The 21,417-nt window shown below is 41.6% G+C and overlaps 1 protein-coding gene across 1 annotated transcript in view; it reads right to left on the bottom strand.

The window, feature by feature from the left end:
- fam117bb (family with sequence similarity 117 member Bb) overlaps window positions 1-21,417 on the bottom strand; it is a 60,567-nt gene that overhangs the window by 18,216 nt on the left and 20,934 nt on the right. The window contains exons 3-4 of the mRNA XM_007261061.4: window positions 6,817-6,909; window positions 3,781-3,894 (exon numbers count right to left, since the gene is read on the bottom strand). Coding sequence (XP_007261123.3) covers window positions 3,781-3,894; window positions 6,817-6,909 — 207 coding nt within the window. The remainder of the gene's footprint in view (window positions 1-3,780; window positions 3,895-6,816; window positions 6,910-21,417) is intronic.

Here is a 21,417-nt window from a genome sequence, read left to right as displayed (position 1 = left end):
AAGTAGATCATTGTGAGAAACGGTATCTGAAACTCTATGTGTACAAGCTGATTTAAAGAGGTTACTCAGGGAGGACAGTGTGAGTTTCAGTAACATGAACTTGGGTGTTCACTATCAAAGCTTGGTCTAAACCCCCACAAGTTTATGAAAGTTCACCATGACTACAAAAAAATAGTGTTAGCATAATTTAGCAGGCTGACTACAAATCCATTTCTAAAGATTCTGGTCTCTATTCGTTCACTGAAAGCCTGATAATATAAGATAATATACAAATGGAGGAAGTTCACCACCACCACTGTTATTCTCTAAAGGAGTGGACATCCAGCAAAACTCACTCCGAGGCTGATGCTAATAATATTACAGGAAGTCACAAAGAACCCCACAATAACATCTGAGGGCCTACTGGCCTCTCGTACGTTGAGAAACGTCAGAGTTCATGACAAAAATGCTGTGGCAGGGAGGATCCAAAATTCATTTGACGTTTGCTTAAAGGTCACCTTCCGTCGTTTTTTCTTTCATTTTAAAATGTCTAGTTGTGGTCTCTAGTATGAATGAATGACATGTGAGCCGTTTTTGTAAAAAAAAAGTGCTCAGGTGTCTCTGTATAGCTCTTTTTTAATGGACTGTTTTAGGGGTGTGTCCAAAATGACCGGATTCCAGCTTTGCTCATGAGTATTCATACATGCAAACAGCATGCAAATATCTCTCCTCTGATTGGCTAGGAGCACTGCGACGCCCCTCCACCGCTCTGCCGCTCACTGCCTCCCACCTCCTAACTGATGAGCGGTAATGTTGCGTCGCTTCAGCTCCGCCTCTGGGAGTTTCTCGAGCCAAGGTGGGCTGGTCTGTGAGTTTCTGCCTACGTAGGCAGAAAGATAATTCAAAATTCACCCGTTTTTCGGAGGGGGGGAGGGGGGATTTCTTTGCTTAGCTCCTGCAGACAATGGGGGCTGCAAAACAGTTTAATGTGCAGGTGTACACATTCAACTCGGAGAGACCTACTGTATTCCACAAAAAACAAGAAAAATCGGATTTTCGCGGAAGGTGAGCTTTAAGACCACACAGATAAGGACAGATGAATCCAAAATATATTATTATTTCGGACAGAAATAAGCATTGTGTTTTGTAATTGCAAAAAAAAAAAAAAAAAAGCATGCCGACTGCTAAGCATGAGGGCGGCAGTAGCTTCAATTGCTGCCCTTGTTTTAGAAGTGCTAGTCATTATTTATGACAGAAATACTTTAATATTTTGAAATAGCCAAGTCAAAGTCCAGGCCACAACCAACCATAAATGTTTTGGAAAAAACGCAAAAGATTAGTTTGTGCAAAGAAGCCCACTAACATCACTGGGTTCAAGAAGAAATAGATGGATGGGATGGGACAGGATGAGACTTTTTGTGCAGTATTGATCTAATTCAAGACACTTTTCTTAATACATATAAATTTACAAACTGTAATGTCGCACCTTTTGTTTTATTAGGGTCTCTATGTCTAGATCAGGGGTCGACAATAGGCACATCTGTCCCGTGAGGTTGTTTGAACTATAAATAACGATAATGAAAAAAATTTAATGCTTCTCTGGTGAGCTTTTGTTTACATTCCTCTCCAGTCTCTCTGTCACGCTTGGCGTGACTTTAGTTTCCGCCCGTTCTCGTTTGTCCGCCCGTTCTTGAGCTCCCTATCTCCTTATAAAGGCGTTTTTTCCAGCCTTGTCCCAATTCACTAGCCGGTGCAGCAATAGTGTATTGGACTGCATCCCTGACGACACGGGTTTGATTCTGTGGAGGAGCAGTGCGTTTATTTATTTATTTTTTTCATTCTTCTTGCATTCTACCTGAGAAATCAACTGTTCTGCAATTGGTTTCAACAACCCTCTTGGCTCTAGTAGTCTGTAGCTGTCTTAATCCCATTACACTTCATTTTCCAAAACTGATTTTTTTTTGCCTGCCACGTAATGGCTTGGAAAATATCTTACTTACTATATACTTACTTACTATCAAACTTAACTGCCAACCCCTGCTCTAGACTATGGACCTAATGAAGCTCTGGGACATGGCAAAAGTCATGGGACACAATCCCAGTCCCATATTCCCTGAAATTTAGCATGTTAAGGTATTTGATTTCAACCTAACCTAGGAACACTTTCCTTTATCTCTGCTTTCATTTGAGTTTCATTTGATATAATGACCATAGGCTTATGAGAGGCTGCTCAAGAACACCTAATTTTACTGGCAATGACTTTCAAGAGAAACAATAGGAGCTGTGCACCTTAAAGTAGCCAAATTCATTAATTAGAAGCTGTGTTGTGGACCTACAGTCCACACTTCTGTTCTTTGTGCTTGAGCAGAAAGAACTGAATGCTTACTGAATGCTGAATGCTTATGTGTATTCATGTCTGTGAGGACAATCCGGAGGGTTTGAGATCAGTAGGGCCTGCTGTGGGTACAGTAAAGACCATTCAACACCATTCAAGCTGCTCAATACAGTACAGCGACAGATGGTGCTCGGGTCTGCCACAGGCACTTGGACATAAAAAAAAGCAGCCACACAACAAGCCCCTCTCACACACACACACACACACACACACACCCAAAGTGAGGGGGCGGCTGGTCGGAGAGTGGCCTTTAATTGACTGGATGGCAGATCGGGTACAGTACAGAGCAGACGGGCAGGACATTCGCCACATGCAAGATTATTTCATGAGCAAACACAAAGCAGACAGAGAGAAAACAAAGAGAGGCAAACGAGAGAGAGAGAGAGAGCACGAGAGAGAGAGGGAAAAAGAGAGGAGAGAGGGAGAGAAACAAATGCGGTCGCAGTAATTTATTCACCAATTCCCTCCTCATGAAGAGAGGCCTTTCACAGTCAAAGAGTCTTCAGGCCTGCACCTGGCCTTGCCGATTAAGCTCCAACATACACACCCACATACACACTTTCAGACCAAACCTCACACACTCACACACACACACACACACTGCTGTCACACGCTCACTTCATTCACTCTCACCAATACTTCAGAGTTTCTTTGTGCCCATGATGGTGGTGTGTGTATCTGTGTGTGTGTGGTGTCTATTACAATAAGCAGTGCAGTAATTAACATGGTGATAATGTATTCTGCCAGTTAATCAAGAATACAGCTTTTTTTTTAATGATTCTGCCAAGGATGGGACCCCAACCTTATCTAAGCTCTAGTTTATCAACAGTGTCACCATATCCCACAGAACATCATCCATCAAGGCCTCAGCACAGCCACGCTACGAGCCCTGTTTGTACTTATGAGGTACTTTGAGAAAACTTCATAACATTGGACTGATTTATGATTCATCTTCTAAACAAATGGGGGTCTGCAGCTGCTTTTGCTTCTGACAAGACAAAGAGGAATATATGGAGAGATGGAGAGAGGGAGAGAGAGGCAAGCAAGAATGAAAAGTACTACATACTACATGCACAGTACTTATGACTGTGCTACACACTCAAAACCATTGTTTTTTCATACAATAGGGACACAATAGGGGCATGTGTCTAGGACTGGGGCAACTCATTGTTGTAAGCAATGCCACTGATAACAGAAATATGTCGAAAAGTTTCCACACAGTGCAGTAATGAAAGAAAGAAAGAAAGAAAGAAAGAAAGAGTGTTTCCTGGGTCTCTGTAGCAACGTGCAACACAGCAGTATTTCCTCAAATAACTCAGCAGGAGCAAACAATGAGAGACACAACGAGAGAGAAAGAGAGAGAGAGAGAGAGAGAGAGAGAAGAAAAGAAAAAAAAGAGAGCTCACCTGTGATTGGTTGATGGAGACATGGTTACCGTTGAAGGGGGATTTGCGTTCCTTATCACGATGGTGCCGGCTGATGTGTTTACTGCGCTGGAGCTGCTGCCTCAACTTGGCGATCTGAGAGAGATATACAGAGGATAGAAAAAGAAGAAAAAGAAGAAGAAGAGAGAGAGAAAGAGAAAAGAGAAAGAAAGATAAGAGGTTAATAGATGGGAGAAAGTGGGGAAGAAGAGAATGAGAAAGAGTAAGAGAAATACAGAAAAGTGAAAGTGAGCGAGAGAGAGAAGAGAAAGCAAGATAGGAGGTTAAAAGATAGAGAGAGAAAATGGGGAGCAAGAGAGAGATAAAGAAAAGAGAGATAAAAAAGAGAGAGAGACAAAGAAGAGCAAGAAATATACAGAAGAGAGAGAGAGAGAGAGCGATTGTGAGCATGCCGGTTGGCCTTAGGGTTAAAAGGTGACACTGGAACAGTGTCTCTCTGTTCTCAATCACTTATGCAGACATATATGGAGGTAAAAACAGCACAAACAGTTTGAGTGTCTTCATAAACACACACACACACACAGAAACACACAAACACAAACTTCAGTACTCTGTAGTAAAGTAAAGAGAGCAGGGAGAGGAAGGAATGAGACCCCACACAGCAGCTATGCTCCCTACATTCTTCAGTGATTACCCCCCGGCACCATCGCCATGCTACACTTCACACACTCAGATAATCTCACCGTCTCACCCTGTAACAACAACAAACACACATGCATCTCTTCTGTTCTGCCCATACTCTTCCTCTCTCACACATATATACACACACACACACACACACACACACTTTTTTCTACATACAGACCCAGACACACACACACACTCTCAGCAGCCCAGGATTGAGTAGGACAGTGTGCGGGTGGAAGGGATCAGATGTGCGGCTGAAAACGAAGCGGGCCGGCTGCTTTAATCAATAAATGAGTAATGTCAGGGAGTGGAGGAGCTAATGACACGTTAGTGTAATCTCTCCTTCAGATGCAGCACAATGGCCTGCAGTCTGCAGAATCACTAACGCTCAAAGACACATTCCCAGAGCAGCAGGCCTCAATAAGGCTGTGTGGGCTCTCTCTCTCTCTTTCTCTTTCTCTGTGTGTGTGCACTGTTACTTTAACTAAATAAGCAAAAAAAAATCTAAATACTGAGGTTAGTATTAGTATGAGCTCTACAAGTTCTTCTTACATGCACTATATGGAAAAAGGCATTGGGACACCTGCTTAATTACGGTATCTTCTGAAAGCAGTCATCTTTCTACTAGAAATTGGATCATTGATGTGAAGATTTTATTGCATTCAGAGACGAGAGATTTAATAAGATCAGAATGTTGGATGATCCCCACTTCATCTCAATCTCCCCAACTCATCCCAAAAGGACTGGATAGAGCTCTATCTATCATGGGAAGCTTCATAGCTCTCTAGCCTATGCCTGGACTTAGGCATGGTGCCAAAAGGTTCATACAGTTGGGTTATTTATTTGCCCTACTCTATTGGGATGAGATTAGCTTGTTGTGTGTGTGCATGAGTGAGTGAGAGAGAGAGAGACAGAGAGAGAGAGAGAGAGAAAGGGAAAGAGGGAGAGAGAGAAAGAGAGAGAGAGAGAGAAAAAGAAAGAAAGAGAGAGAGACCTGGCCTTCATCCGATTTCACTACAGTGTGTGAGAGCACACATCTGACCCGGTGACTGGGAGCAGAATGATTAACTCATTAACACACACACACAAACACACACACACACACACACACACACACACACACACACACACACACACACACAGGCAATGATACTAAAAAAGATGAAGAACAAGGTCATAGCCCAGCCAAATATTCCAATGGTCAATCCAGAGCGGATTAAAAAAGAAAAGAAAAAAAGGAAATAAATAGCTGTTTCAACTGAACTCAGAAATCTAAAACTGAACAGAATGTACTCTGTAACAAACTGGCATGCCAAAAGTCATGGGACAAGTGTGTAAATTGTAAACTGCATTAAAGTTTACCTCAGGAAACAGCTTGGACATGCTTAGTCCAGTATTATAAGTAGTGAAGGCATTACCTTGTTACCTTAAATTAGTGTGCTCATGGCAAGGTCATGAGATGAACAGGTGTACCAACACTTTTGTCCAAACTGTGCTATTTGTGAATCAGGAATCTTTAAATACAGTACAGATTTTTCAGGACAGGGGTTTGGCGATATGGCCCTAAAATAATATCACGATATTTCATGTTTTTTTGTTTTTTTTTTTGCGATAATGACACTGAAAATAAAAACAAAAAAAAATGAATAAAAAATTATTTCAAGGATACACTACTGCAACAAAATGAAAACTAAATTTTATTAGTGCATGCGATATAATATGGCACACCCCTAACTGAGATATTAAAAAATTACAAGAATTTTATTAGATTTGTAACAATGTAACAAATGTAACAAAGTCAATGATCCAGAATGTCATGATACTAATAATAATGCACTCCAAATATCTCCATATATTCAGAATTAAAGTTAAATAAATGATACTGGACAGATATAATCGGATTATCTGTAGTGTAACAGTTACTGTCTCAGAGTGATGAGCAAACTCGTGTGTAGTTGATGTAGTTGGAGTCTCTATAGAAGTGTTTCTGTATAGAGCTCCCGATGTTGCCCCAGTGTTAAGGGGAGTCAGTGTCAGGGCTGAAAGGGGCTGAAAGACTGGGGGGCTGAATGGACAGAGCAGTTTATAAAGCTGCTAGAGGGTGTGACAGGAGAAGAGCAGGGAGCACACACACACACACACACACACACACAGAGGAAGACTGGGGGTTATAATGTGAGGTGACACTGGGCTGGTTGCGGTTCACTGAAGACCCCCAGTATTCTAATGGTGAGATACGGCCTCCCCCCCCCCCCCAGGACGCTGTGTTCACCCCAAACGCTGAGAGGAAACCCCAGCCTGGAGAGAGAGAGAAAGAGAGAGACAGAGAGAGAGAGACAGGGAGCAGGGGAAGGAGAGCAGCATCCTGACCTCTTTAAGCTGGTCAGTGCTGCCCCAGGATGCCGAGCGCTGGTGACAGCTCCGCCTCTTCTCCTCGCTTTCATCCAGCCACGCACTGGGGGTCTGAGAAACAGAAAAAAAGAAAGACAGAGAGAAAGAGATTTAGTAACTTTTCTCTTCTATTTCTCTGCTACTGTTGTTGTTGCTGTTGTTGTAAGAAGGGGTTAAGAATGGCAAATTGTGTGAAAAGTGAGAGTAAGAGACACTGGAATGTGCGAGAGACAGTTGGTGAATGACAGAGTGAATGAGAGAGAGCACAAGAGAGAGAGACAGATAATGTGAGAGAGTGAGTGAAAACACACAAACACACCTTAGTTGTATGTCTGAAAATATACATAATATGTACATGTTTGTGGACACCTCTTCGAGTAAGCATTTAGCTACTGAGCTGGCACTATTAGCATATTTGAGCATATTAGCATTAGCATATTTTTGCACTTTATGGCGCACCGGATTATAAGGCGCACTATTAATAAACGTATATTTTCTGGTCTATTTTGGATTATTAGGTGCATTATGCAAAATTAGTAAGTATTGAGGTTTTGCCACGTTTTCTTTCTGATTCAGCAGGTTTCTGTCACTCGGTGGCTACAGACCGATAATACTCAACTCTGAATGGCGAAAGAGCTAGCTCTTAGCATGGTTATCAAGTAATGCTAATGCTGCTCCAGTAGTGTTAGCCTGTGTTAGCAGCAGGCTACAGGTCGATTATACTCACCTCTGAATAGTGAAAGAGCTAGTTCTTAGCATGATTAGCGGGTAATGCTAATACTACTCCAGCAGTGCTAGCCAGGGTTAGCAGCAGGCTACAGGCCGATAATACTCACCTCACGCAAAAGGGCTAGGGTTTATCACGGTTAGCGGCTAATGCTAATATGGCTCCAGTCTCGGGTCTCAGTTATGGAGAGCTAAACTGAAACTCCTGTATAAATAATGCTGTACTTTAACGGAGAGGTTTTACTGCTCCTTACAACCTGACTGGAAGAATTTATGCATAAGGCACACTGGATTAAAAGGAACACTGACAATTTTTGGCAAAAATAAAGGTTTTAAGGTGCGTCTTATAGTGTGAAATCTAAGGCAGGTATTAATATGGTACAATATGGTCAAAACTAAACAATATATCACGCTAACAATATATTGTACCACCTCTATACAGCACTGCTGCCTTCACTGAAACTGCTAAAAGAGTCACAGCAAAGGCTATGTAAAGCCACTGAGCAAAACTTTGCAAACACACACACACACACACAGCTTTGCCATACAGTTTATTGTCCAAAATCTTAGGGCAGAGCACGACCAAAGCAGGGAGGCGTGACATTTTCACCTCAAACAATAAACCAAAGGGAACACTGACAACCAGCCTGGGCCTGTAGAACCAGCCTTCCACCCCCATGCACATAATAGATCAGTTTAACACACTATATACCCCGATTTTACACTAAAACCACATTCCTCCACAAGATAATGAGTAGTGCAGCAAATGCAGACGCACAAAGGCAGCTGCCACACAAACACACACATGCACACACACACACACAATTGTGTTGAAGAGAGCCTGGGAGTTCACCCCCAAGCACATGAAGATAAGGAGGCCAAAGAGTGAAAAACACACAACACACTAGAGCCTGCAGAATTTACAGCCTTGACAAACATATCAGGACTTCTCACCTATATTTAAAGCCACACACTGTACACAATATGAACAAGTCTATTGGGACACCTACATATTACACCTACAGGAGCGTTTATGGCATCTACTGGCAATAATAAGGAGTTGGTCTTCATTTGGCTTTGCAGCTCTAACAGCAGGTGAACCTCTGCAGTTACTGAGTAAGCAAACACAGCTTGCATAATAGCCATGCTTCATTATTACTCACTACTTAGTGCTGTCCACTGTAGGCAGCAATGCCTTCGATGAGGTGCTCTCAGAACATGTGACACTGTGGATTGAGTAATGATACATGGATTTTTCCACCCATTTGGTTCCCACTATCAGGCCTTGTATTTTTCGGACTATAAGGCGCACTTGATTATAAGGCATATTAAGCGACTCTTGTAAGTAAGATGCTTACAGTGAAGTGAGCAAGGGTGTCGCCATGTTTCTGCCTTCTAATGGGGAAGCTGAGGGAAGCACCTAAGTAAACAAAACCGTAATTCTTAAAGAAACCCTTTTCTTTTAAAGTCGGACGCATGATGGATATTAATCTACACAGCTTTCTCTCCAGAGAGAAAGCTGTGGTTGAGTAAAGCACTATTGTTTATGTTCAGTAAGCTTTGATTTCCAATATTTTGTCTAAGGGTGAGTTTTCAGTGAAGTTTCTCCAGCACTAAGGCTGGGTGCAGCAGAATTAGCATTAGCTGCTAACTGCAGCTCTAGCAGGACATAAATGCCACCTGATCGCGCTAGACTGAGGAACTCTGTGTCCTCCGGTAACCCAGGGTGCTATCAGCTAGTGGTTCGTCCCACGTCCCAAAGAATGCAGTGTAATACACTCGCTTCTGAACGACAAAAGATCTAGCAGTGCGGTTAGCAGCTAATGCTAATGCTGCTGCACCCAGCCTTAGTTTTGGAGAAACTTCTTCAAAAAAGAAAACTTCTTCAGAAAAGTTCTCTGAAAACTCACTCTTTTAACGCTGTACTTCCGTTGAGTGGCTTTACTGCTCCTTAACATCTGACTGGTAGAACTCATACATACATAAGACCGACGAATTTTAGAAAAATTAAAGGATTTTAAAAATAGGGTGCACGATAATTCATGTCACCTTGGCGTGAGCACACTGACCAGTGCTCAACCTCACTCTAAGTTGTGAGATAACCCCTTACAACACGTGATGCTAAATGTACAAAGTGCTAGTGCTATCCCATGACAATTCTCTTCTCAAAAGCCACTTACACAGTTTTCGGAAAGATTACTTCATTCATGCATGTTTTCAGATTATGAGGACAGTTAGATCCTCATAGATAATTATACAAGCAGTGCAAGCAGAACAGTGAACTGTTTATGTTTATGAATGATCCAGTGCTTTTGTGGCTAAATAAAATCAAATCCCCATAGAAAATATAATTCCAAGACATTGTGCAATGCTTTCCTGGAAGATTAGTGACATTACCACAGCAAAGACCAAACAGACTTTCAATTAATTCTCTTGATTTTGGAAGAAACATGAAAAATTAGATGCCTGCAATATTTCTTGAATGTGTGTAAAGATGCATGCTCACACTCACACACACACACACACACACACACAGACACACATGCTGAGAAACTGCAGATCTTTCTGTAAATCTAAACTGTGTAGCAGGACATGTTCCAGTAAGGAATTTGTATTTATGTAGGCTACACCCAAACATCTTTCCTCAATCAGAATCTTGCATCGCTGCAGAGAAACAAGAAATAGCAAACTGAAGCCTTGTTTTCCACTGAATATGGCAGAAATGCTGCTACTCTTCTCGCTTTCTCTCTTGCCCACACAAACACACACACACACACCTCTTTGAAAGATTTAATGTTCTGCTCTTACCCCTCCACAAACTACAGCTGTGAGTTTGGCAGATACCCCAGCGGAGCGTTTTAACGGCAGTGATCACCTGAGCTGCAGCCCCGTGGGTTTACACAGCAAAGCACCCACAATCCATCCTGGATCTCACACACACACACACACACACACACACCAAACCCTCTGCACCCTGCTGTGGTGCGTACAGTGTGATAAGCGCCCGGCTAGACATGCCCATACAGCGGTCCCACAGGACATTCCACTCATATCCCAGCCAAAATATGGAGAGTATTAAAGGATGCAGAGAGGATAGCTGCTCTAAACAGCCAGCTGTTGCTCTACACTGTAAAAAAAAAAAAAAAAAAAAAAAAAAAGACATACCAGTATGAATTTCTTGGACAGTACAATAATAATCATGTAGGGTGGGGTCATCAGTTTTGGCATCCCTTTGAAACTCAACAGCCAAACTAATCCAAAGCTCTGGTATGTAGAATGCCTGCTGTGAAATGTGGTATAAAACACACTGTAACTATAATAATTAACAATGTTAATGATATAATAAAGAGCAATAAAATCATGAAGTTCAAGTGAACATAATGAAACATTTTGGAACTGTATGACAATGGCTAAGCTCGAGCTGAGCATTTGCTCAAAGTATATAAAAGGAGTTTAATTCTGAGGCAAACAAACATACCTATTATTTATACATCAGATGTACTTAATACATGCATTTTACAGCATATTTAAAATGTTTCCTATTATATTGCACTGTGTCTTTACTACAATTCAGGTTTGTAGCTCTCTAAAGCCCTATCCAGACAGGATTAGTTTCTCAGGGGGTCCTGTGGTCTTTTTCTCTTTAATGGAGGGGGGTCCTCTGTGATTTTTTTACTGTCTGGAACGACCATGTATGTGTTTTTCTCAGACGTCCTCTGAGGAAAAAAATTACAGGCTAAATTGCCTACTGTTTTTCGCTGAACTCTAAATGTCTAGTAGGTTTTCCTGTAATTTTAGTCTCATCTGGACACACATATCTGAGTTTCATCACCTCACGTTTAATAAAATAGCCTGTTTAATAAATAATCTGTCCACTTTGGGCGAGCGTTTCCATAGAGATCCATGTAAGCACATCAGCGAGTGGAAATGGCGGAGCTACTGAACATGATGTCATGTGACCGAGAAAGCAAAAAAAAAAAAAAAAAAAAAAAAAAAAAAAAAAAAAACTCACTGGTCCTCCTGTTTTTTTTAATTGCAGTCCGGATGCAAGAGTTTTATCACTAAGTAGAAGTGAGAAATAATTTTCACAGATGTCCCTCTGAGAAACTAATCCCGTCCGGATAGGGCTTTAGTGTAGGACTAATCTATGGTTATGCTATTTGACTATTGCTTGTTTGACTATTTGGATTACAAAGTTCAATCTATAAATGCATAGATTTAGTGTAGTGTGAATAAAATAAAAATTCTAATATGACTTTCACAATTAGATCACTGGTTAATTTTAAAAAAGGGATTTTTTTTTTTCTTTCTGTTTCACATTCTTTCTGACATACCCCAACCCCCACATGCACATGGATATGCAGAGACACACACTGCTCTTTCATGAAGGTGCGAATCAGCGCCTGCAGTGCAGTAGTAAAAGTACATGGAATGGAACAGGCCCAGGCTCAGGCCCCGCAGCGCTCCTCAACAGCTGGAACAGCTGGAAGCTGGCTGGAAGCAGCACAGAGCTCCATTGGAGAAACACACCCAATCAAAAGCCCTTTTTACTAGAGGAACAGACAGAGCTCCAAGCCCTGCAGGCCCAGAGGAAAGAGCTGCCACTAAACAACTCGTACGCCCACGCGTTCTCCGACACACGTCATACATTAATAGCTTTTCTCAACAGCCCGTGCAAAGCCAGTACTAACTCACCACGAGCTGAGACACATTTTCCCACACGCTGCGCGTTACACACACATTGTCTACGGCTGTAACACACCCACACCTATGAAACCCTAACCCGACAGCGCACTAATTCATCAGCGAGACGTGTTGACACACTTTTCTTTCGGCCTTGGCTGTTACAAATCATGACAAACATGCAGAGAGTCTTGTCCTATCCTCAGAGCTGCTGGTTCTGTTTCTCAACAAACGCCTTAAGACAAGCCTAGATGTGTCTGTACACACTCGCTACTTGAGTTCGTTCACAGCATCAGCTGACTACAACAACACACATATACAATGTGATCCAATCAGCCAGTCGTGTGGCATCAAAATGGTGCCATTCAGTCAGTATCAGTTTTACAGACAGAAATGCTTTATTGAGGAAAGAACTCAAGTAAGAATGTTCACACTGGTTCAAGTTGACAGAAAGGCTACCATAGCAAGGACCTCAGAATGCCGAACACCTCCAACCTTTAGGTGGATGGACTGCAACTGCAGAGAAAACCATGTCAGTTATGTCAAGGCCATGTTTTGCCTTCCATGAACAAAAAGCTGAGATGGCAGTGGACACAAGCTCATTAAAACAAGACAATTGAAGACATATCCTGGTCTGATGAGCCTTGATTTTTGCTGAGGCACACAAATGGTAAAAAAGCATGAATCCACTTCAACAGTTCAATCCAATGGAGGTTGTTTTTTTTTAATGAGAGGAAGGTTTTCCTAGCAGAAGTTGCGCTGAGTAGATCGGTTAACACCAATCACTGCATGAATGTCACAGCTTATTTGAGTCTTGCTGCTGACCATGTGTGTCCCTTCATGGCCCCACCTTTCCCCTCCTTCTAACGGCTACTTTCAATATGATGATTCAACCATGCCAGAAGCAAAAGTCTCAAGCTGGTTATAATAATGTGGTTGAACAGGGATGTGGTCGAAAACTGGCATATACTTTACTACATTACAGTAAAATTTCTAAATTGTCATATGTATAATTCAGTATCATCTATAATTCTGCATGCATTTATTTCTGTATTATATGACCCTCTTGTTTGCATATAACCGCATTTTTATTTTAAAATGTGTAGCTGGTCTTTAGAATAAATCTGATCTGGTATAATACTGCTTTAGTCTGGTGGAGGAGAGGGGAGAGGAACGACAGGATTTCAGCTCTTGCTCATGAATATTTATATATGCAAACATATTGCCACTGATTGGCTAACAGCACTGCAACGCAGCGAGACGGACAACAGTTAGGAAAACGTTTGCAATGTCATATGTTACTTCACAACATGTGTAATGCTCAGCGAAATGCAGTTCAACCAAGACCTAGTCTAAGAGTCTCTGTTAAACCCGAAATCCACCGGAGATCCTATCTAAACCTATGCAAAAACACTGTCAGAGGTGGGTAGTCCAGGTCCAAGTAAAAATCCACCCCAGGGTTTAGTTTCAAAATAGTTTCATGTGCAGAACTCATATATACCACTGAGAGAGCCCTATTGTATTTCCCAAAGACAAAAAAAAAGTGGATTTTAGCGTGAGGACCCTTTTAATTTCTGATATATATACCACCACCTCCCTGTTCATATTTTCTCAATCCCAGATCTGTTTTCCCGCATTCGCCTTCCAACCGCTTCGTCTTACTCCCTGTGGACTTCCTCTGACTGCGAGAGCTGTTTAACCCTCTTCCTGTGTGTATGACTTGTGTGTGTACTATGTTTAGCTCTCTTTGTGGGGACCAAATGCACAAACTAGACAGAATAACATGAAAAATCTGAAACTGTAAGGACATTTCAACAGCGTTTATGAAGAAAAACTTCTGATGAACGATGGTGACAGATGCATTTCCCTCCCAAATACATCTTTCAGCGATCAAATAAAAGAGCCTAATGATTTCTTATTAGTTACTGACAGCTGGGTACTGGTGGTTTGGGTTGTGGTGCGTGCACTAAAGCAGAATTTAGCCACAGTAATATACAAGTCAATGGGAACAAAACATTTATGTTGTAACTGGAGTGTTTTTTGTTTTTGCAAGCACTGTGACCTAGTGCGGTGACCTGTACATGTTGGCCTCGTTGCAACCCTAAGAAACTGAAGGCCTTACTCGCTTCCCCTATTCACTCACACCATGCAGCCCCGCGACGTATGGCTAAATAAACACAGGTTCCAGACTGCAGAGGCTTTAAGGGTCAGGCCGTTTCCTCGTTACAAGTGGTACTTGTTAAAATTTATGGACAAACCTCATTAAAACCATTTGACAACCAAGGTGCAACCTAGGCTAGAGACAGATACAGGTGAAGTGGATTTATGACATAAGACTATACTTATTTTATGGTGTGTTTTAATGGAAAAATAGAAAACTCATTTCTCTGATATTCATTGTTACTGTCCATCTCACTTTTTTAGTGAAATGTCTAGTAGGTTTCTATGTTCTGCCCATTTTGTAGAGGCCATTTTACACAAGACAACCTGTAAGTACGCATGTAAGTACAGGGGGTTGTCAAAGTCATTTAGAATGGCTTACCTGTCACTGTGAAATGCATTGTCTGCAAACACCTGATATTTGTTCAGTCCAGTACATGTCATCCTTATAAGTGACTGTCTCATTGTAGTCGCAGTTAGAAGAACAGGCCACTACTTGCAAAAGTTGTTTGCCATATAACTGGTAGTTTGACAGTGCACAGAACTTCTTCATACACAAACATGCTTTCAGTGTGAGTGACGTACAGTACCATTCAGAAGTTTGGACATACCATTTACACGTGCATGAGAGTGCCATCTTAGTGTACAGTACAGCATATAGTCACAGTCACAGTATAGTTTTAACTTTAAATAAATAAATAAAAAAACTTACCAGAAGCTTAAAAAGTAATTAACCCTAAACCATATTTTTCCATTAATAGCTGAAGTAATGAAACATATCAGTCTTGCTTAAAACTTTTATAAACATTTCTTACTTTTATTATGGTAATTTCTGCCTCTGAGTGCCCCACACTTTGGTATGTGCAATTTGGTATGCAGACACATCACAATATGCAAATCAGTCTATCAATAATTCCGCCCCCTTTGTGACGTCCAACCATCTGCGTCTCATCATAGGCAAACTGCTGCTGCTGCAGCTCAACCAATGAGCTGTCCCTCCTGCTCTGCCTCTAAACCCATACATCACCCAGTGCCCCGTCCAAATGGGTGAAGTCAGCAAAAAATCAGGGGGTTTATTGCCTCTTTAATTGGTTCTTTGTCTGGTTAAATAGTTCTATAGGCTATGGTGTACAACTATTTGCTAATGGTTCTACACAGAATAAACATTATTACACTACTGTTAATAGTCAATAACTTTTTTTGTGTGTGTAATATATACACACTGACATAGCAAAGGTCATTAGACAGGAATTAATGATCATGTGCCATGACTTTCACTAAAATTAAAGGGCACTGCTCTGACCTGGGGGATTGAACATGGATGTGATTATTGCACAGACACTTGTAGCCAGAAGCCGAAGGTCACGATCATTACCGCACACTGGGTTGTCCACTTTGGTCAGATGAGACCAAAATTGAACATTTTGACCAAAATGCAGAGCGCTATGTGTGGCGGAGAATGAACACTGCACATCACCCTGAACACACCATCCACACTGTCAAACCTGGTGGTGGCAGCATCATGCTCTGGGGCATGCTCTTCTCTTCAGCAGAGACAGGAAAACTGGTCAGAGTTGATGGGAAGATGGATGGAGCCCAATATAGGGCAATCTTGGAAGAAAACCTGTTGAAGTCTGCAGAAGACCTGAGACTGTGGCAGAGGTTCACCTTCCAGCAAGACAATGACCCTAAACATAAAGCCAGGGCTACAATGGAATGTTTTAAAACAAAACAATCGAGAACTTATTGTAAGATCTGAAAACTGCAGTTCACAAACACTTTTCATCTAATCTGACTGAGCTTAAGCTGTTTTGCAAAGAAGAATGGGCACAAATTTCAGTCACTAGATGTGCAAAGCTGGTGAAGACAAACCCTAAAATACTTGCAGCTGTAATTGCAGCAAAATTTTCTTTTCACTTCACAATTGTATACCACTTTGTGTTGGTCTTTCACATTTAATTCCAATGAAAAATATTTATGTTTGTGGTTGCAATGTGACAAAATATGAAAAAGTTCAAGTTCGAGGTCATCCCCTGAGGTAAAAAGGGATACTGCTATCCCATGACTTTTGGAATTTCAGTGTACAGGCCTTGCTCAAAAGTAGTAATAAAAAGCTATGGATAATTCTACTAAAGCTCACTCCACTCTATCCTTCTTTCTCTCGTCCTCTACTCAACCTGCACCCTGCACTCACACTCTGCAGCTAGTGAGGGTTCAGGGCATGTCCAGGACATGCCTGTCTGCTCACACAGTGGACTGCTGATGATATATGCTAATAAACACCCCCTGTCCACTTCTCTATGAATACTGCTGTGCTACTTGCATATATATATATGATGTGTGTGTGTGTGTGTGTGTGTGTGTGTGTGTGTGCGTGTGCGCATGCTTCAGTGGACTCCTCTTTCAGCATAGCCGCTCTGCAGCAGTGAGGGTCTATGACTGGCTCTGTTGTATCTGGGGGTCTAGCGCTGGTCCAGTGTGCTCCTGACCGCCTCTCAGGGCTTTGGGAGCTCAGGCCTCGTGCCAGCCCTCACTTCCTTCTTCCCACCAGTTTAAGGTTTCCAGTGCGGCTGCCCGGGCTAGCGCACAACGCCGCTCTGTTCAGCAGCTGTGGAGACTGCACAGCGACACACACTGCACAGAGCAGGGGGGCAGCATCTGGCTTCTAGGCATGCCAGAATCCCGACTGACAGGAGACAGGGTGACATACATGCCCTCATACCGCTCGCTCTCGGACACGCACGCAGAAATGGCTGTCGCTTGTTTTATGGGCAGGGGGTTTGCAGCTGTGCCGTGCTTTGTGAAGTGACCCTCTATCTGGGCTCTGTGCACTTTTTGGGCTGCCGACCAAAATGTGTACTTTCAGCCGCTGCAGGAACATGTGCAACCAACGTGAACATCAAAAATGATAGAATATTCCATAGACCTGATCTGATCAGGCACCATTTAGTATTAAAAAAAAAGAGCAGGTGTGTGCACTAGGGCTGCAACTAATGATTATTTTGGTAGTCGACTTTTTTTTTGATAAGTCGATTAGTCAGTGATTATTTGTGCCATGACCTCCATGACCTCCACGATAGAAACAGCTAATTATGAGATTTAAAAGCCATTTAAATGTCTACATGTTGTTTAAACATGAAAAATACTGATATTTATTTTTTATTTAGTGGAGAGTGAACTGTGTTTCTGCACTTCTGTTCCCAGCACTTTGTAATGATTAGTCGACAATGAAATTTGTAGTCGACAAATTAAAATAATCAACAGTGTCGATTATATCGACTAATCGTTTCAGCCCTAGTGTGCACACTATACAGGAGGGTGTTTTAGCTTTGGACGATGTGTACCAAAATTTGATACAATAAAATTGCGGCCTCATTAGGAGAAACTGACAAGGTTTTTTAATCAAATCAAACTTATACCACATTACTAGGGGTGTAACGGTAAAGATAATTTACAGTTCGGTTTACACCTATATAAGCCCCATGGTTCGGTACGTACATTTTTGATACGGTTAAGCCAGGCAGACACTGTGCGATTTTAGCCCGATTTTAAGCCCGATCTGGTCAGATGCGACTGAATTTCATGATCGGGCCGGATTTTAGCTTGATCGTGCGTCGTTTGTCGTGCAGTGTGAGAGGGGAAGCGATGGCCGATTAATTGCCCATATGAGCTGCGAATGAGCAGTCGGACGCGACCAGGGATTTCTGACATGCCAGAAATTTTGGTCGCTTGTCTCACAGTGTGAGCTGTTTTGCGGGCCGATTTCTTAACGTCACGACCTGTTTTCCCAAAAATCTGCACAGTAACTATAAATTATTATTAGTCATATGTATTTCTGTCAGTTATAAGGATTTATATTTATGTTCGGTACACAGACTTATAGCTTAATATATCAGACACAGGCATTCTGCTGTTTACGAATTTCAACAGATGCTTATTCTCAGTCAATAGCTGGAGTTTTTGAAAAGAAAAATTAAAAGAGAAAATAACTTTGACAAACATAAATTTATTTTATTTCACTTTGCTATTATATCTGAAAAATAAAGTATGTATATATCGTGATACACATCGCATCGCCAACCTTTTGCATCTTGCCATGTCTTTACAAATGTGGCAAAGGTAACACCCATTGTCTAAACGAGATCATGTCTGACACAAAACATTTCCGCCTATACGCTGCATGTGTGAAAGGGCGTACATGAGTTCATATGTTAAAACGGCTTAAATAATCTATATTACCGTAGTGCTACACATTCCTGATTATACCATGGTCTGTGTGTGTTCTCAGTGGACATTCTTCCACTACAACTACAGATCATATTTCATGCATTCAGCCACTGCAGAGAAGCATGCATACTAAAATCACCATCAGGCCCTGTTCCAAATCCACACTCACATGCTTGTGAAGAAGATTGATGCATACAGAAAAGTTAATAGTAAAACTCTATATGTATAGGTGTACTCATGTATGTGTGTGTGTTGTCTGTGCGTGTCTGTGTGTATAAGCAGGGTGAAGTTACAGTTGGCCTGTGCAGGGAGTAGATTAATGGTGAGACAAAGGACTCTTTATGTGCATGGGGTGCTGGGTTTAGGCCTGCTTTGAAGCCCAGGTCATGGGGAGAGGCCTAGGCCCTGTGATGATGTAACGCCTGTCTGCAAGTGGAAACTCAAGAGGAAAGTCATGAAAATTTGCCGGATAATAAAAAACATGCCAGGCTCTGCAGTGTGGAAGAAAGGCATCGATAGAGAGCGAGAGGAAGAAAAACAACTCAACTGAACGTTAACACACCCAGTACTGTCACACAAAAAAAAAAAAACTGCACAATAGTCATGAGCCTGAGCTGTGCACACATGCTGAGACAGACAGGAAATGTATGCAAATATATCTATTTGCATTTCCTGTCACCTGATGCTGATGTATTGCCTAGAGATCACATAAAGGAGGTTAGCTATGAATAAAGCCATAGATGAACCCCCTCAAGTGATCTGTAAAGCTACTCTGGCTAACATTCAATGTCACAATGATTCAAACACAGTTGCATCAGTTTCAGTTATTCTTCCATGCTGCAATTTGGCAAACAATTCAATACTAATTCAAGATGGAGGAGTTACCATATAAAACAATGGAGAACCAAGATTAAGAACTGGAACCAGAACCAAACGGTCAATAATAAAATAAAACAAACTAATTTGACCAAAATCACTGCATATACAGTTCTGGAAAAAAATAAGAAACAATTTCAGTGTCTAAATCTGTTTACAGCATTTAGAGCTTTCTTAGAGCATTTGTTTGCAGAAAATGAGTGTTATATAAAGTTTTATGAGTTCAGAAATCAATTGTGGAATAATCATTGTTTTTAATCACAGTTTTCATGCATTTTGGCATGTTCTCCTCCACCAGTCTTACACACTGCTTTTGGATAACTTTATGCCTTTACTCCTGGTGCAAAAATTCAAGCAGTTCAGCGTGGTTTGATGGCTTGTGATCATCCATCTCCTTATGATTATATTCCAGAGGTTTTCAATTTGGTAAAGTCAAAGACACTCATTAGTGAGTTTCTCATTTTTTTCCAGAGCTGTATTTCGGTGTGTTAGTTTTGGTTTCACACTGACACACAGACTAAGGAACTTTGCTAGATCCTGATGTGGGCTGCGTCTCCCTATACTCGACTACAATGCTTAGTTTGTAGAGGAGCACGCATTGAGCAGCATGGTATCAGTGTGGTTAGTTTCCTTTATTTAGGTGTTGTGCCCAATTCCACCTTCCTGCCAGAGTCTGACTCACTTCAAGAGAATGCACACCACCCAGAGAAATGAGAGTACCAGATTTCCCTCAGATTCCTTTTATATCTCTTCATAAATAAGAGTTAATCTACAGTTACAGTAAATATACTTCTATTTTGGTTTTAACCAAACTGAAAGGCCCAAAGTGCGAAGCACCCTTAGTCCTAAAAAAACATTATATTGCCATCCAGGAAACCACCCCTTTTTGTTCAGGAATGTTGATATCAACATTTTTGTGCTGTGACAACTCTAGTGTTAGTCTAAAACTAAACTTGTATCAGTAAGAACACTGGCACTAGCCAAAACTAATATTGTATTTGTGTTGGCAATAGAAAACACTAAAACCATGCTTGTTTTATGAAAAGCAGAAAAATGTCTTGTATGTACCTGTCAAAATGTATTAGGTACCAAAACAATGGTCCTACCATCAGCTCTTTGAGTAATGTCACAGAAAAAAAACACTTTTGGTAGAAGTAGACTTGGTATCGATTAGCAGCTGTAAAGATAGGTATCAGTATCAATATTGTAAAGGAATACCCCATATCAAAGCATCCCTACTGACATCCCTTTAACCCACCATCCCACACAATATACAGAATTTAAACCAGCTGAAACCGAGAAGAACTTGGTGTCTCTCTTCTTTCTGCGAAGCAGCACAGAACAACTCTCTGGAACTTATGCTTCAATACGTCTGAGTGGAGTTTCCATGCTCTTGGCAGAGCGAGAGCTCAACCTGAACAGCAGCTGCTGCCTAGAAATGAGATTAAAGGCCAAGATGAAAGCCAGCACCAGAGAATGAAGCTCTCTCCATGCATAATTCCACTATTAAAACCCTCTCCAGCTCTGCTATAGCCCGCTCCTCGCCTATGGATAGATTTCCCCTCAGCGCAACCCAGCCATAATTCACACGCAGCTCACTTTCTACAGGCAGCAGAGAGTCTGTCAGCGTGAGAGGGGCTGAAATCCATCGCGGGCCACATACTAGCGTCAGAAAATAGCTGCGATTTTCAGACAGACAGTGAAGGGGAGGGATTAGCATGACAAAAAGCTCTTTCTTGTTAAAAAGCAACAAAGCTGGCAGGGGGACAGAGGGGTACAGGGAACAGACACTGTGCGGGACATGGTCTTGTCAAAGGATAGATTCTTTTCATTCCCCTCAGGTACATGAGGCTGAAGAGTAGCAGAAATCTGACAGAGGAAGCCGATATGAGAGGAACTGAACGTCAT

Source organism: Astyanax mexicanus, chromosome 11, assembly GCF_023375975.1.
Source record: "Astyanax mexicanus isolate ESR-SI-001 chromosome 11, AstMex3_surface, whole genome shotgun sequence".
Taxonomy (NCBI): Eukaryota; Metazoa; Chordata; class Actinopteri; order Characiformes; family Acestrorhamphidae; genus Astyanax; species Astyanax mexicanus.
The sequence above is the reverse complement of the archived record's forward strand: the minus strand, read 5'-3'. Positions and strand labels throughout refer to the sequence as shown.